The sequence below is a fragment of the Podarcis muralis genome, chromosome 5 (assembly GCF_964188315.1).
Source record: "Podarcis muralis chromosome 5, rPodMur119.hap1.1, whole genome shotgun sequence".
NCBI classification, from domain to species: domain Eukaryota; kingdom Metazoa; phylum Chordata; class Lepidosauria; order Squamata; family Lacertidae; genus Podarcis; species Podarcis muralis.
The window spans coordinates 69,585,001-69,599,189 of NC_135659.1; the positions used below are offsets into that span (position 1 = coordinate 69,585,001).

The 14,189-nt window shown below is 46.6% G+C and overlaps 1 protein-coding gene across 3 annotated transcripts in view; it reads left to right on the forward strand.

Moving 5' to 3' along the window:
* The window catches only part of LOC114599428 (receptor-type tyrosine-protein phosphatase V-like), a 51,753-nt gene that overhangs the window by 13,430 nt on the left and 24,134 nt on the right, over window positions 1-14,189 (forward strand). For all 3 annotated transcript variants that reach the window (XM_028734665.2, XM_028734667.2, XM_028734666.2), the window contains exons 4-14: window positions 1,527-1,793; window positions 2,708-2,974; window positions 3,575-3,847; window positions 4,758-5,024; window positions 5,714-5,989; window positions 7,640-7,909; window positions 8,622-8,891; window positions 9,584-9,853; window positions 10,263-10,535; window positions 11,729-12,001; window positions 12,834-13,106. In XM_028734665.2, coding sequence (XP_028590498.2) covers window positions 1,527-1,793; window positions 2,708-2,974; window positions 3,575-3,847; window positions 4,758-5,024; window positions 5,714-5,989; window positions 7,640-7,909; window positions 8,622-8,891; window positions 9,584-9,853; window positions 10,263-10,535; window positions 11,729-12,001; window positions 12,834-13,106 — 2,979 coding nt within the window. The remainder of the gene's footprint in view (window positions 1-1,526; window positions 1,794-2,707; window positions 2,975-3,574; window positions 3,848-4,757; window positions 5,025-5,713; window positions 5,990-7,639; window positions 7,910-8,621; window positions 8,892-9,583; window positions 9,854-10,262; window positions 10,536-11,728; window positions 12,002-12,833; window positions 13,107-14,189) is intronic.

The window sequence follows — 14,189 nt, forward strand, 5'->3', positions numbered from 1 at the left end:
GCAATACCATACCTTCGTTGTCTCTGTATGGTGATGCACACCAGTATATCAGCACACCAGTTTCCAAAGACTGTAGAAAACACCTTTAAAAAAGAAAAAGTCTGTGGACACAGTAATTCAGGAGAGTAGATAACACGGTTGCACACTAATTTTAAAACATGCCCACCTGTGTTTACAGACAACCTGGCTAGCAGCTGCTACTTTAGATTGTGCCATTGCATAAAGCTGTGTACAAAGGCAAAAAAGGTAAAGGGACTCCTGACCTTTAGGTCCAGTCGTGACCGACTCTGGGGTTGCGGCCCTCATCTCGCTTTATTGGCCGAGGGAGCCGGGGTACAGCTTCCGGGTCATGTGGCCAGCATGACTAAGCTGCTTCTGGCGAACCAGAGCAGTGCATGGAAACGCCGTTTACCTTCCCGCCAGAGCAGTACCTATTTATCTACTTGCACTTTGACGTGCTTTCGAACTGCTAGGATGGCAGGAGCTGGGACTGAGCAACGGGAGCTCACCCTGGCGCGGGGATTCAAACCGCCGACCTTCTGATCAGCAAGTCCTAGGCTCTGTGGTTTAACCCACAGCGCCACCCACGTCCTTTGTACAATGGTAAAGTCCTATGTAAAAAAGCATGCTATAATAAAATGGCAACTGTGCATTTCAGAGGTAGAGTGTGTACACAGCCTTAATCTGAAAGGCAAAACTTTGGAGCACCAGGCACTGTCAGTTCTCCCAGTTCCAGAGTCATCAGACCTCCTAAAATAATCCATGAATATTCACCAACTGTGTCTATCCAAGTCTTGCTGTTTATCGTTTTATTATAACTGGTGTTAATGTTTTACGTTATAAAATAGGGGGGTTGACTTAAAGATGTGTTTCATGTTCTTTGCCCTAGGCACCAAGATACTTAATTCTGGCCCTGGCAACAGCCCAGCACTTCTTTACCTATAGACACCCTGTTTCCTGTTTCCTGTGTCTGCATGCAGGCTCAGTTTACATAAGGCTGAGCTGAGGACTGTGAAGCTTTAAGCATGCAATCATAGGTGCACTTTCCCAATTACAGTGGGTTTTATTTCTGAGTAAACATTATTCGACTTTCACTGTGAAGTGTTCATCTTTCAGTTCAGCGGTGGGGAACCCGTAGCCCTCCAAGTTTTGCTATAGTACAACTAAGAACTTAATTCGTTCTGGAGGTCTGTTCTTAACCTGAAACTGTTCTTAACCTGAGGTACCACTTGAGCTAATGGGGCCTCCCACTGTTGCTGTGCCGCCGCCACGCGATTTCTGTTCTGATCCTGAAGTAAAGTTCTTAACCTGAGGTACTATTTATGGGTTAGCAGAGTCTGTAACCTGAAGCATCTGAAACCCGAGGTACCACTGTACTTCAGATAGGCTAGAACAGAACTCACATAAAATACTTTAGAAATCTGGTCAGGATTTGAGAGAGATAGGAGCAGGTTTGGGGATCTGGTAAATATTCTGAAATGCTTACTCACTGGCAACTCTGTTTTGGAACCTTCATCTTGTTTTAGCTCCCTTAGCTGTGCGGGACGTGATCCTCAGCTATGATGGCCCTTCTGTGTTAGTAGCCTCTTGGAGTGAAGCCCCTGGCGGGAAAGATGGCTACCAGCTGGTTCTGTACCACATAGACTCACAGGCACCTGTCAGGAATGTGACTCTCCCTAAAGGGGCCACCACCTTCCGCTTTGAGAGGCTTCGAGCTGGCAGTGAATATGCCCTGCGAATCACCACCCTGGCTGGATATTCCAAAGCAAGCACCAGTGCACGTCAATGGACCGGTATGGAAAGTTGCTACTCTGGCCTGAGGGCGTTGTTGGAGGATAAAATCAACTCTGTAGAGACAGAAGCGTCTCCAGAAATTAATCAGATGCCTGGGCGGGGCTATGTTATCTCATTGTTCCCGCATGCTCAAGGAGTAGTGGGGGGGAAAAGAAAGTAGGCAGGGGCTAATTAGCCATGCCTGAGATTAGTTTATGACATCCGTGGAGCTTATGAGGCCTGGAATTTTATCTATTTATTATAAAGTGATTTATGACTTGCCTTTCAGCCCAGTGCAGTCCCCAAGGCGACTTACAATTTAGATAGGCAATTTAGACAACTTAGTTGTCTATGGAGTAAGACTCGCCTTCAAGCAGCCAGGCAGGAAAAGATGACAACCAGTCATTGGAATCACAAATGGAGACACTTCTGTTGGTGCTCAGGTTCTGGTTGCAGGCTTCACATGGCCACAGTGAGAACAGGATGCTGGGCCAGAAGGGTCTTTAGTCAGCTCTGGTGCGGCTCTTATATCCCTTCTTAAAACTGGTCATTTTCTCTTCCATTAGGCCAAAGGCAGAGAAGTTGTGGTTCTTGCTGGACTACAACTCACACCATCACTGACTGTTGGCCATGGTGACTGGGGCTGATGTGAGCTAGAGTCCAGCAACATCTGCAGGGCCACCTCTGCTTTAGGCTACCAGCGTGCCATTAAAAATTGGCACATGTATGTGTGAGCAAGGCAAGCAAGTAAAAAATGACAGTGGCTTAGCTGCTTTCACTGACTGATTTGTTTGCAAGGGTGCTGGAGTGTCCTCTTCCGAGAACTGGGGACTTCCATGGAGTGGGGCATCTTTGAAAAGGGACCCCTCTTCTTGGAGCAGGTGGTTTCCTGTAGTGAGAGATGGCTCCCTTCAGCTTTCCTTTGTCCCAACAGCTCCTGTCGCCCCCAAGGCATTGGCATTCCATAGCAACTCCAGCTCCAGTTTGACAGCCTCATGGGCCAAAACAGAGGGAGCAGAATGGCTCCATCTCACTCTGCAGAACCTCCACACCGCAGCTGAGAGCAGCACAGTGTCACTCAGGAGAGGCCTGTCCAGTTACGTCTTCCAGCACCTGCAGCCGGGCACCCCCTATCGCCTGGGGATCAGCGCCGCAGCTGGGCTTTACCTGATAGAGGGGCCCAATGTCACAGCTTATACATGTGAGTATGCAGCAGGATACTGTTCAAGGCACTTGGAAGTCAGGTAGGCAGGCCTAAACTGGAATGAGAGGCTACTTTGAGCCTATGAAACAGAATAAGGCAGGGTTACAATAACAGGTAGTCCTTATCCTGAGAGACCTAGAAGCTTGCTCTGCGTCTGTTTAATAGGGATAACTAACACACATGAACATGTGTATGTTCTGGCTGTGAAATAAAGACAGTCTTATTGTTCTAGTTGTATTATTTGGTGCTTGTGTTTCCCTACTGTAATAGAGGTTCCAAAATTTACTCTCTGAATACATGAACCAGAGAGATTGTGTTTTACATTACCAAAGCAGTGCCAATAAAGTTGAGAATTTCCAAAAGTCAACCAGACTTTTTCCAGTCGGTATTAATACAATCTATTTACTAATTATTCCTAAAGCACCTAAAATGATATGTTGGCTCTGAATTAAGGAAGTCATAAGCTATGTCCACAGGTTTACAGACCACATCACACTTTTCCAACCTGGTGCCCTCCAAACTACAACTCACATCAGCCCTGTTTCTTGGCAATTCATTAATGGTGAACGCTGATCCTTCCTTTCATTTCCCCCCCAGACCCCCTGAAGCCAACCAATGTGAGCTTGGTCAACAGTGGCAAAAATAACACTTTGAAAGTGACATGGAACTCACCAGCTGGAGGAAGAGAATTCTATCTGGTGATTCTGCAGGAAGGGGAGAGCAGGACACCTGTCAGAAATGTATCGGTGGCAAGGAACAACACACAGGTCACCTTCCAAAGTCTGAGCCCTGGGAAAAGCTACATTGCCTTGGTGACCGCTGTTGCTGGACCCCATAAAGCATCTACAAAGAGCATCTCTGCCTGGACATGTAAGCAGGGCTTGAAGCTCAGATCCTGCTGGGAGGCAGTGGCTCCTATAGAAATGCTTTGCTACTGGTTTTGGGTGTGAGGGTATTTCAGTTACCTGACTGAAGGGAATTCTGGTAAGGTGAGGACACACAGGGAATAATTCAGGATAACTTTAAGGAGATCACTCTGTCGGTGCAAGCATTTCTACTTGCTGGATGGAATCTCCCCACTCCTCTCTTCCCCCACACTATTCTGGGGCTTCTCCCAACCTCCAACCCTTCAGCCAATTGGAGATGAGGGCACAGAGGGAGGAGAGGGTGGGGAAAAACCCATTGCGCTAGTGGGGACCCATTAGTTGACTCCAGCCCTCACTGTCTTCAGCGCCAACACTGATGCTTCATCAATCTCAACCTAAGAGACCATGGAAAGAGGTTCCTTCATCACAGGGTCATAGAGTATGGTTCAAAGGCAAATGAGGGCACCAGCTTGCTGAAGCTAAGCAGGTTTGGGTCTGGATGGGTGACTTCCTGGAAACCACATGTGCACTGCCTTGGTTTCCATGAAAGACAGGGAAAAAATGCAAGATTTTTGTTTGCTTAATATTCCCAACCATCTGTCAGGGTCAGTGAAGAGAGACTCCCAGAGAACAGTTCCCTGCCTTGGCTGGGGCTTCAGTTATTAGGCGTTGGACAAAACAAATATTCTGAGTTGACTTGAAGAGGAGACCTTTCTGATAATTATGTCCATCTTCCACTCTGGAAGCTGGGATGGGAGAAACATCACAATGAGTCTTCTGGGAAAGGGTTGTTTTTTTTTTTTGGTCACCCTTTCATTCTACACTCCCAAATAGGTGCTCCCCAATTTGTATCAACCCAGACCTTTCATAGAAGGCCCTGTGCATAATTTTGTGTCTGTCTTTCCCCCTTCCAGATCCTGCAGCTCCACCAGGTGGGAGCTTGTCGAGCCAAGGCAGTGCCCACACGCTCCATGCTCACTGGCAAGAGGCACCTGGGACTGGCTATGTGGCAGCATTGTACACCACGGAACCCCACATGCTGGTGCAAAACAAATCCGTGCCTAAGAGTCATAACAGTCTGCGCTACGAAGGGTTAATACCAGGCACTCGCTTTTCCTGGGAGATTTGCACTGTTGCTGGGCCCTACATCTCCCCGCCCCTCGTCCTTAGCAACTGGACACGTAAGTGCCGTGGGAAGTCCAATAGGCTGTCATGCACACGACTGTCAGGTCCAAGCCTTGAGAGTTTCCTTGGGTAATTGAAGGGGAAAAGGAGCTGCCACTGAAGTGGGAAAGGGGTCTGGGTGGGTGCAAGAGAGACAGGTGGGCCCTGTCAAAGTTCAGTCACCCCCAAGGCCCTGGAGCTTAGTTAGGAGGTGATTTTAGAGCTGAAAGGCTCGCAATCTCTTTCAGAACCGGTGGCACTGGACTGACATTTCACACTTTTGCCTTTATCGTCACCACCATTTCAATTGTGTGCTGCCTTTCCACTTATGCTCAAAGCAGCTGACAGCAATACACCACAAAATCAACAAGAACTATTTCACAATAATGATACAGCAGCATGTAACAACATCACAAGAAAACAACATTTCAGTACTGTGAATGTAGGCACCTCCTGGTGGAAGCAAAAGTAATGAGGGAGTCTGGGCAGTTTCACCTTAGTCCTAGCCACTGCTGCTATGTCCTCAACAAATTAGCAAATAATAAAGTCCATCTGATCAAATCGCAAAGCCTCAGCTTCCCCAAAGGACCACTGCACCTTTGGTGTCATTATTTGGGCAGCGTTAAGGCTTCCAAAGGCAAAGGGGTGAAGAAGCTGGAGACAAACCTCAAAAATGCCTGAAATTGGTCTGATCTCCTTCTTTCAGATCCTTTGCCTCCGGAGCATCTGAGCCTCAGTAATAGCGGTCACAGCACCAGGTCACTACGGGCTTCTTGGCAGAGTCCCTCTGGGGTCAGAGGCAATTATGCAGGGACTCTCTTGGAAACTAAATCCCAGTTGGTGGTGAAAAATGTAACAGCGATGAAGGGTGGGACAAATGTCACCTTTGACGGGCTGATCCCAGGGCGTCAGTATACTCTGAAGATGATGGGAGTGGCTGGACCATATCCATCCATCATTCAAACAGCCAGTGACTGGACATGTGAGTATGCCATTTTCTGGAGAGGTAGTTGAGGGTTCTCCCAGCAAGTTCTGTCCCTGGTTGATTTCCACTGAGTCTCCCTATTTACCCATGAACAGGAGAGAGAAGATGTATCCCATCTGAAGGAATAGTAGAGGCAGGAAGACAGGGAAGAGGCCAGGGCACAGCCTGATTCCCTCCTTTGGCAACCCTCACAGAACTCTAGCCCAATGGTTGCCATTAATCTGATTGGAATTAATTTTATAATGAAATGATTTTAGAATGTTTTATCATTTTCCTGTTGTTAGCCACTCTGAGCCCGGCTTCAGCTGGGGAGGGCAGGATATAAATAAAATTTATTTATTTATTTGTTGTTGTTGTTGTTGTTGTTGTTGTTGTTGTTGTTGTTGTTGTTGTTGTTAGGCCTAGTTTGGCCTTTGCTGACAGAGGAGTTTATCCTGATTCAGAATTGCGGTGTGTGAAATTTTCACCAGCGTTTCAGACTTTTGAATTCAGACCTTTGACCTTTCAATTTCAAAACATTTTCAAACTTTTCTTTTAAAATCTTAATTCTTGTTGATGAATTTAAGGCAAGAAACAAACCGGTAAAGTAAATTATTTTATACTTTTGCCGCCCAAAGCAACAATAATAAAAACACAAACCCAAGTTCCAAAACCAAAACTATGCATAACTGGTAAATGTTAAAAAAGAAAGAAAGAAATGGAGCAAGGCTTCATTTGGTTTGTTAGGGGGGGTTTTCTTCTCCAAATTAGGAGAATTTGCATGTGTATCCCCTTCCACCCATTGCCCAGGTTTCCTCCTCACACCTGAGCAAAACATAAATGTTGTTTGGACCATACAAGAAGTATTACTGTCTCTTGGAGCCCAGCACCCCCACCCTCCCTGTATGAATCATATGGACTTTTCCTATCTGCATATATCTGACAGCCATGAGTATGAAGTGCCTTTAGGCTGCACATCCCATTTCCCCCCAGGGGATAAATTTTATAAACCTGTGTATATGAAAAGGTAAATTCACAAGCATCTAGCCTCAAAGGGAAGTTGCCTGTAACATAACCAATTGGGACCATTTTGTGGATTGAAGCCAGGGTGCTTGGGCAGAGCAGAGTGTCTGAAACTGGACTTCGAGGGTAGCAATCTCCTTACAAATGCTGATATGAGTTTTTCAGGAGAAATTAAAGCTTGCTGGTATTTTGGTCCCACAACTGCACCCCAGGTTTTTATGTCTCATGCACATGTTAAATAAATAACAAATAGCAACCATTTCCCAACACCCAAGAACACCTGCCCTTGTGGAGAACATCTGCATTGGCTTCTGTATCTCACCTCTCTTTCCTCCCCATTTCCTCCCTGAATGTAATTAGATCTAATGGCTAATGAGTCATCTCAGGCTGTGTCTTTTAAGAGGGCAGGGGGAATGGCATTAGGCCCCTTGCCAGTGCCCCTGGGCACCCTAATCTAGTGTGGATGTGATGTAAGATAGTGTCCTGTCCCCAGTGCTGAAATAAGAGTCTGCCAGTCCAATGGGATTCTGTAGGAGAATTAGGGAAGGGGATGCGGTCTTGTCCTTTGCATCAGAAAGCAAAATGTCTTGGCCTGGCATTGCTGTATGGTGCCGACCAGCCACTGAGAAATCTTATTCTTTTCAGACCCTTTGCCTCCTTCAAGGGTGACACTGGCCAGTAGCAGATGGTCCCCCAGTCTTGTTGCCACTTGGGACCTGCCTCCAGGTGACAGAGACCAGCTCTTTTTGCGAATCTACAGCCAGGAGCATCCTCTGCAGAGGAACATCTCAATTGGGCCAGGCATGCGGAATTTCACTTTTGAGGGCCTTCTTCCTGGCAGCCAATACTTCTTGGAGGTTATAGCACTGGCAGGACTATACCGGGCTTCAGCACAGGTGGTCTCTGCATGGACATGTGAGTATGCAAAAGAATTTCTGAACCGTGTGAGGCCTCAATAGTGACACTCTCTTAAGCTTCCGCCATTTGTGCAATCTAACATCTCAGCCTCTTGTTAACCCCAAGAATAGCAGACGCTCCAAGTGTCCCTATTTTCCAGGGACGTCCCTGATTTAGAGAAGGTGCCTCAGTTTCTGACTTGATCCCAGAATATCCCACTTTCCCTTAGGATGTCCCTATTTTCATTGAAGAAATATTGGACAGTATGGAGTTATCCAACCCCCAAGCTGTCTGAAGGCAAACCTGTATAGGGAAGTTTTTTTGAAAAAGCATTTAATGTTTTTTTATATATGTTGGAAGCTGCCCAGAGTGCTGGGGCAACCAACTAAGATGTGTGGGGTATAAATGGTAAAATTATCATTTTGGAATGGGACATCCCTATTTCCATTGGAGAAATGTTGGAGGGTATGGAATAGGTAACGTAGCATTGGAACAAAATTATTTGAGTGTTAATAACGCACTGCTGGTTAAACCACAGAATGTGTAAATCTAGGAATTTAGCAAGCAGGTGGCAAAAGCCTCTAGTTTTGGTGTGATGCAACCCAAGATGCCACAGTGATACATGTCACATTAAAGCTAACACAAAATGCCTCTGTGAAAGCAAGTATGTGCCTGCTTCCTTATCCCACAATGATGTCCCTCCTACACACCATTTTTGTTGCAACCATAGATCCTCTGTCTCTGGCTAATGTCAGTGTGAAAAGCAGCCAGAGCCCCCAGCAGCTGACTGTGAGCTGGATGGAATCAGGAAGAGGACGAGAGTACTGGGTGCAGCTCTACGCGGGTGAATCTCTCTCCATTATCCGGAATGTTTCAGTGCCACATGGAACTACCCAGGTGACCCTCGATAGCCTGGTGCCAGGGACTCAGTACCGGGTTGAGATTGTCTCCAGAGCTGGACCACACCACATTTCCTCACAAACAGCCATTGGCTACACAGGTACAATGTTGCCCCCTTCTGTCTTTTCTCCCAGGCCAAACATTCTAGTTAAGTTTGCACTCAACACTAAGCCTAATGCGTTTGTTGACATTCACACACAGACTTTATGCTTACTGTGGTTTACAGTCTAAAATATTGACTTGCAATCTGAAATATCATAATGCATAAGGGAACATGGGGAGGGGAGGGAAGCAAAGTGTTGTATCCATCTAAAACAGTCATATTCAGAATAAGCCAGCTTAAATCAATGGACTTAAGTTAGCCAATATTGATTTTGATGGCTCTGACGTATTAGATACAACCCCCAACTTTTCCTTAGTATAACTTAATGACCTGGTGGAATGGCCACTGACGAAGGCAAATTGCAATGGGAGGAGCAAATGGGCATTGGCTCCAGCTAAGACACTTGTTCCTATTTCATGATTACTTTTTACTCTGGCATTTTACTCTGGTACTCGCTGAGGACTCAGGTTCTTGCCTTGCCTGTGGGGTTGTTCAGAAATTACTTGTTGCTGTTTCACTCCTGTATTTGTTGTATGGCTTGTGTGTCATATCTCAAAGGACTTAGAAACTTTAGAAAAGTTGCCAGGGGTTACACAACATAGAAATCAGCAAGATGGCTGTCCCCTCAGGCATGGCTGTGTTCTCTGTCAACAGTTCTTTCCTGAAACCCTTTGTGGTTCTCCTTCTAGTGCCCTTGATGCCACTTGCCGTGACGGTGACCAGCCACGGCTCCTCAGTGTTGACAGTGCAGTGGAAGGCCCCAGCTGGACAGAGAGATAGCTACATGGTCTCTGTGTCTGAAGAGGACTCCACAGCTATCAGAAGCCACATGGCTGTCGAGAAAGCCAGCACTAACCTCACCATAGAAGGGCTAACCCCAGGCATATGCTACCTCGTTGCAGTGTGGGCACTGGCTGGACCGTACAGCTCCACGTCTCGGAACAGCACAGCCTGCACAGGTGAGTCGGGTGGTCAATCCAGTTGGAAGAGAGGGTGTTACATCTCGGATGGAGGAAGATCTGTGAGAAATAATTGAGCCCATGCAGCTGATGATAGTGAACAGTGTTATGGAGTTACATCTGAACGAATTCCGATGCAAAAGACTTGAGCAGGTTTGGATGGTGGTGCATCTCTTCCCTGCAGCACGAGTCAGACACTAGATCTGCACTAACTGTCAAATATCTTCATACTCTGCTTTCGTGTAGCCGTTGCATAGACTGATCTTCTCTTTAGCACTGGGCTTGTGATTAGCAGAAGTTGACTACTGCTCCAGCTGTATCCCTGTGAGTTGTGTGGGGTGTTGCTGTGCCATGGGAATCAAAGGCCCTTTGTGTCTGAATGTACCCTCTTCTTCTTTTTCCCTGGAAGCCCCTGCTGCTCCTGTGAACCTGACCCTGAGTAACGTTGGCAACTCTTCGGTGCTATACACAGCCTGGGGAGAGCCTCCAGGAGGAAAAGACCACTACCGGATGGTCCTGTATAGCCTAGTGCCTCCAGGCATGGAAAGAGTTCGGGTTGTGCAGCCAAGCACCCAGGACTTCCTTTGGACGGGTTTGCCATCAGGAAGCCAGTTTGCTGTGCAGGTCATCACAGTGAAAGGCCAAGCTGAGGCCCCTTCGACCATTGCTGTTGAGTGGACATGTGAGTCTGACAGGCTAAGTCCCATCCCAAGGTTGAGGAATGTACCTGTTACCATCTGACATGCAGCTTCCTTGTAATGCCTACAATGTAGGCCTACAACCTCTTTCCTCTTCTTCAGTGGCCCATTTCATCTCTCATCTCCTGGGTCTAGAGCTGAACTGAAATTTCTCAGAAGACTTTTCTTTTCCTGAGAAAATTTCTGAGATTTTTCTTGCTCTTGCCTCCCCAGAAAAAGACCACTTTTTGCAAATTTTTATTCAGATATTCTTCACCAATATATATGGATTGGATACGGACAAGGCTTCCAGCACAGTTACTGCTATTGATATTTGCAGTAGCGGCAGCAGCAAAAAGAAACAAAAACCTCTGAAGAAAAAGAGGCTATGCTACTCCCTCTGCAAATTGTGAGCCTCACATCTGAGAAAGTGTTGGAGAATTTCTACTTGGAGGAATTTGGTGGACTACACCCCAAAATTTCTGTGCACTTATAAGATGGATAATTTTGAAAGACCATTTGCACATCCCGGCTCATCTTGGCTCATCCCGGACCCTATTATTCACTCTGTTTAATTACCCGCTTTCCTACTCCCTTACTGGATTCCACATGATAAAATAGAAGGATTTTCCCTCATGTTGAGGTATTACTAGCCTGGACCATCTTGCCTCATTAGAGGGAAGGAAATGTGAGAGGTTTGGGGAAGTGGAAAGGCTTGTTCTTCTCTAGATGTGTGGCTCACATGGGGGCAGATATGCAGGCAGTCACTGACTCACACAGGCCACAATCACACACACAATATATAACACCTATCCTTTATGCAGACATCTTCCCAGCATGTGACCAATTGCATGCACAGAGATTTCTCCAGAAGATCCAAAATGGCGGCAGGGATGAGACATAAGACTCTCTGATCTATGTTATATAGAAAGGTGGACTGAACCAGGTGCTTCCAAGTTTTTTGGCCCTTAAGTTGGTTTAAAAAATGCCTTGTGAAAGGTTGAGTTGGACTTGGACCAATCTTGAATTCTCTCTTCCAGCCTGAGCTATTATTGATAGTTTAGTCCTGTCTGCATGCTATGCCATATAGATCCCATTGGATAATTATGATAGTTCCATATATTGCAGCTACAATAAGCAGCCTATTCCTTCAGTCAGTGCCCTTTATTTTCTCATGCAAGTTCTTACTATTTCACAGCTCCTCTGCCTGCTACCTCTGTGCAAATCAGGAATGAAAGGCACCCACACCGGCTGAGTGTGGCTTGGACACCAGCCTCTGGTAGATTGGATGGCTACGAGTTGAACTTATATCGCTCAGGATCTGGTACCACAGCAGCACAAACATCTCTGGGGACAGATGGCACCAATTTCACCTTCTCAGGTCTGACACCAGGAGCCAAATACTTCTTTGAGATCATCTCAAAGGCAGGACCCTATAGGACTTCAGCAGGGAATGTCAGTGACTGGACAAGTGAGTAGCTCAGGCTAACATCTGCCATTTTAATCTGAATGTCAATTTCTCTGTGGGAGGGAAACAGTCAGCAAAACAACCTTTCAATTCATTCCAAGCAGAGTGTTGCAGCCTGCTGTGAAAGAAAGCAGCACTGTGACATTTATGAGACAAAACGATGAGGCTGTCTGGCTGCTCTTATCGCCCAGGAAATAATCCTATCATTGCCTCTGCACCTCAGGATGAAGACATAGGAAACCAGAAATGGGATTAGCTGGGTCCACCCATTTTATTCACTTGAACAACTCTAATCTGCAATTTCATTTAAAACAGCCCCACCTTCCCGGTGCAGGCCAGCATCAGATCAGTTCCTGCACTAATTTTGCCCTTCACAGCCTGCACACTTCAATAGCATGCCCAAGAGTTCAGCACTGGCAGCCTTGAGCCAGGACACAATGGAGTCAAAGAGGCCACCAGAGTCCAAGGGTTAGCAAAGTTTGCCAGGGCCCACTTCAAGGAGTTAGTTTGGATGAGTCTCTCTTCACCACTCTGAAGGGAGCCTGTGGGTGCTCACCTCAACCTTCCTCAACCTGATTCCCTCCAGATGTTGCAGCCTCAGCCAGCATGGCCGATGGAGTTGTAATCAAAAACACTGGAGGGACTAGGCTGGGGAAGGATGTTTTTTGCTTTTCTTCTTCCTATAATCCTACACGAAGTCTCCCAGATGTGACTTAGGGATCTGCTGACTTTTAATACAGCAAACCAATTAATACCCAACCGAGAAGAAGTGGAGGGGGACGTTTTCATGGCTGATCCAGGGTTCTTTTCTCTTCTGGTATTGCCTTCTTCTTAGGTCCTCTGCCTCCTCACACGGTGCATCTGTCAAACAAAGGGCAGACTGACAAGCTGAGTGCTTCCTGGGGACACAGCGCAGGAAACCAAGATGGCTATGTACTAACACTCTATTACGCTGGATCAGGCACTGTGGCATCCAAGACATCTGTCATGAAGGATGCTACTAATTTCACCTTCGTTGGCCTGAATCCAGGAAGTAAATATTTGCTAGAAGTTGCTGCTGTGGCAGGGCCTTACCAGATAGCAGCAGAGAATGTCAGTGACTGGACATGTGAGTATCCTAACGCACTTCTGCGAGTTTGTTCACACTAGAGCAAAATGTGGATTTGAACCAAGTTGACTCCCCATTAATATAAAGGTAAAGGTAAAGGTACCCCTGCCCGTACGGGCCAGTCTTGCCAGACTCTAGGGTTGTGCGCTCATCTCACTCTATAGGCCGGGAGCCAGTGCTGTCCGCAGACACTTCCGGGTCACGTGGCCAGCGTGACAAAGCTGCATCTGGTGAGCCAGCGCAGCACACGGAACACCGTTTACCTTCCCGCTAGTAAGCGGTCCCTATTTATCTACTTGCACCCGGGAGTGCTTTCGAACTGCTAGGTTGGCAGGCGCTGGGACCGAACGACAGGAGCGCACCCCGCCGCAGGGATTCGAACCGCCGACCTTTCGATCGGCAAGTCCTAGGTGCTGAGGCTTTAACCCACAGCGCCACCTGCGTCCCCCCATTAATATAGGGGTGTCCATATGATGACCTCCCCATCCCAGCATGGATCTTTCCACCTTTAAATGTGGGGTTTTCCCATCCTTGGAAACAGTCCAAAACAGCCAAGAAAAAAAGAAACCCCACATTTGAAGGGGGAAATGAAAACACCCATTGTCTAGCCTCTGGGTTTGCATTTAAGCCTTTTATGCTGATTGCTGCCCCATAGAAAACAATCCAGGTATCAGGAATTTTAGTTTAGTTTTGACTGGGGAGTAATGTGTCTAACTCAAAATAAAATAAGAGTTCATTATTTTTCTGATTCAGGCCTTACTCCATACAATAAAATATGGGTTTTCTGTGTCTGTAAACATTTAAAAAAATAACTCTGCTAATGCTAATGCAGATAAAATCCTTCATTATTTTATCCATCCTGCAGAGGGTGGGGCTGTGGTTTAGGGAGCATGGGTTACACCAGGCCTGTAAAGTTAGCCAGTGTTCTGATACCCATTTTGCTAGATGGGGAGAGTTGGGAATCAGAGCCAGTGTATGACAAGAGAATCTTTCTCAGCCTTACCTAGGAATGGCAAGCATTGAACCTGGGAATGTCTGCATTCAAAGCAAATCATCTATCACTGCACTATTGCCCTTCCATTT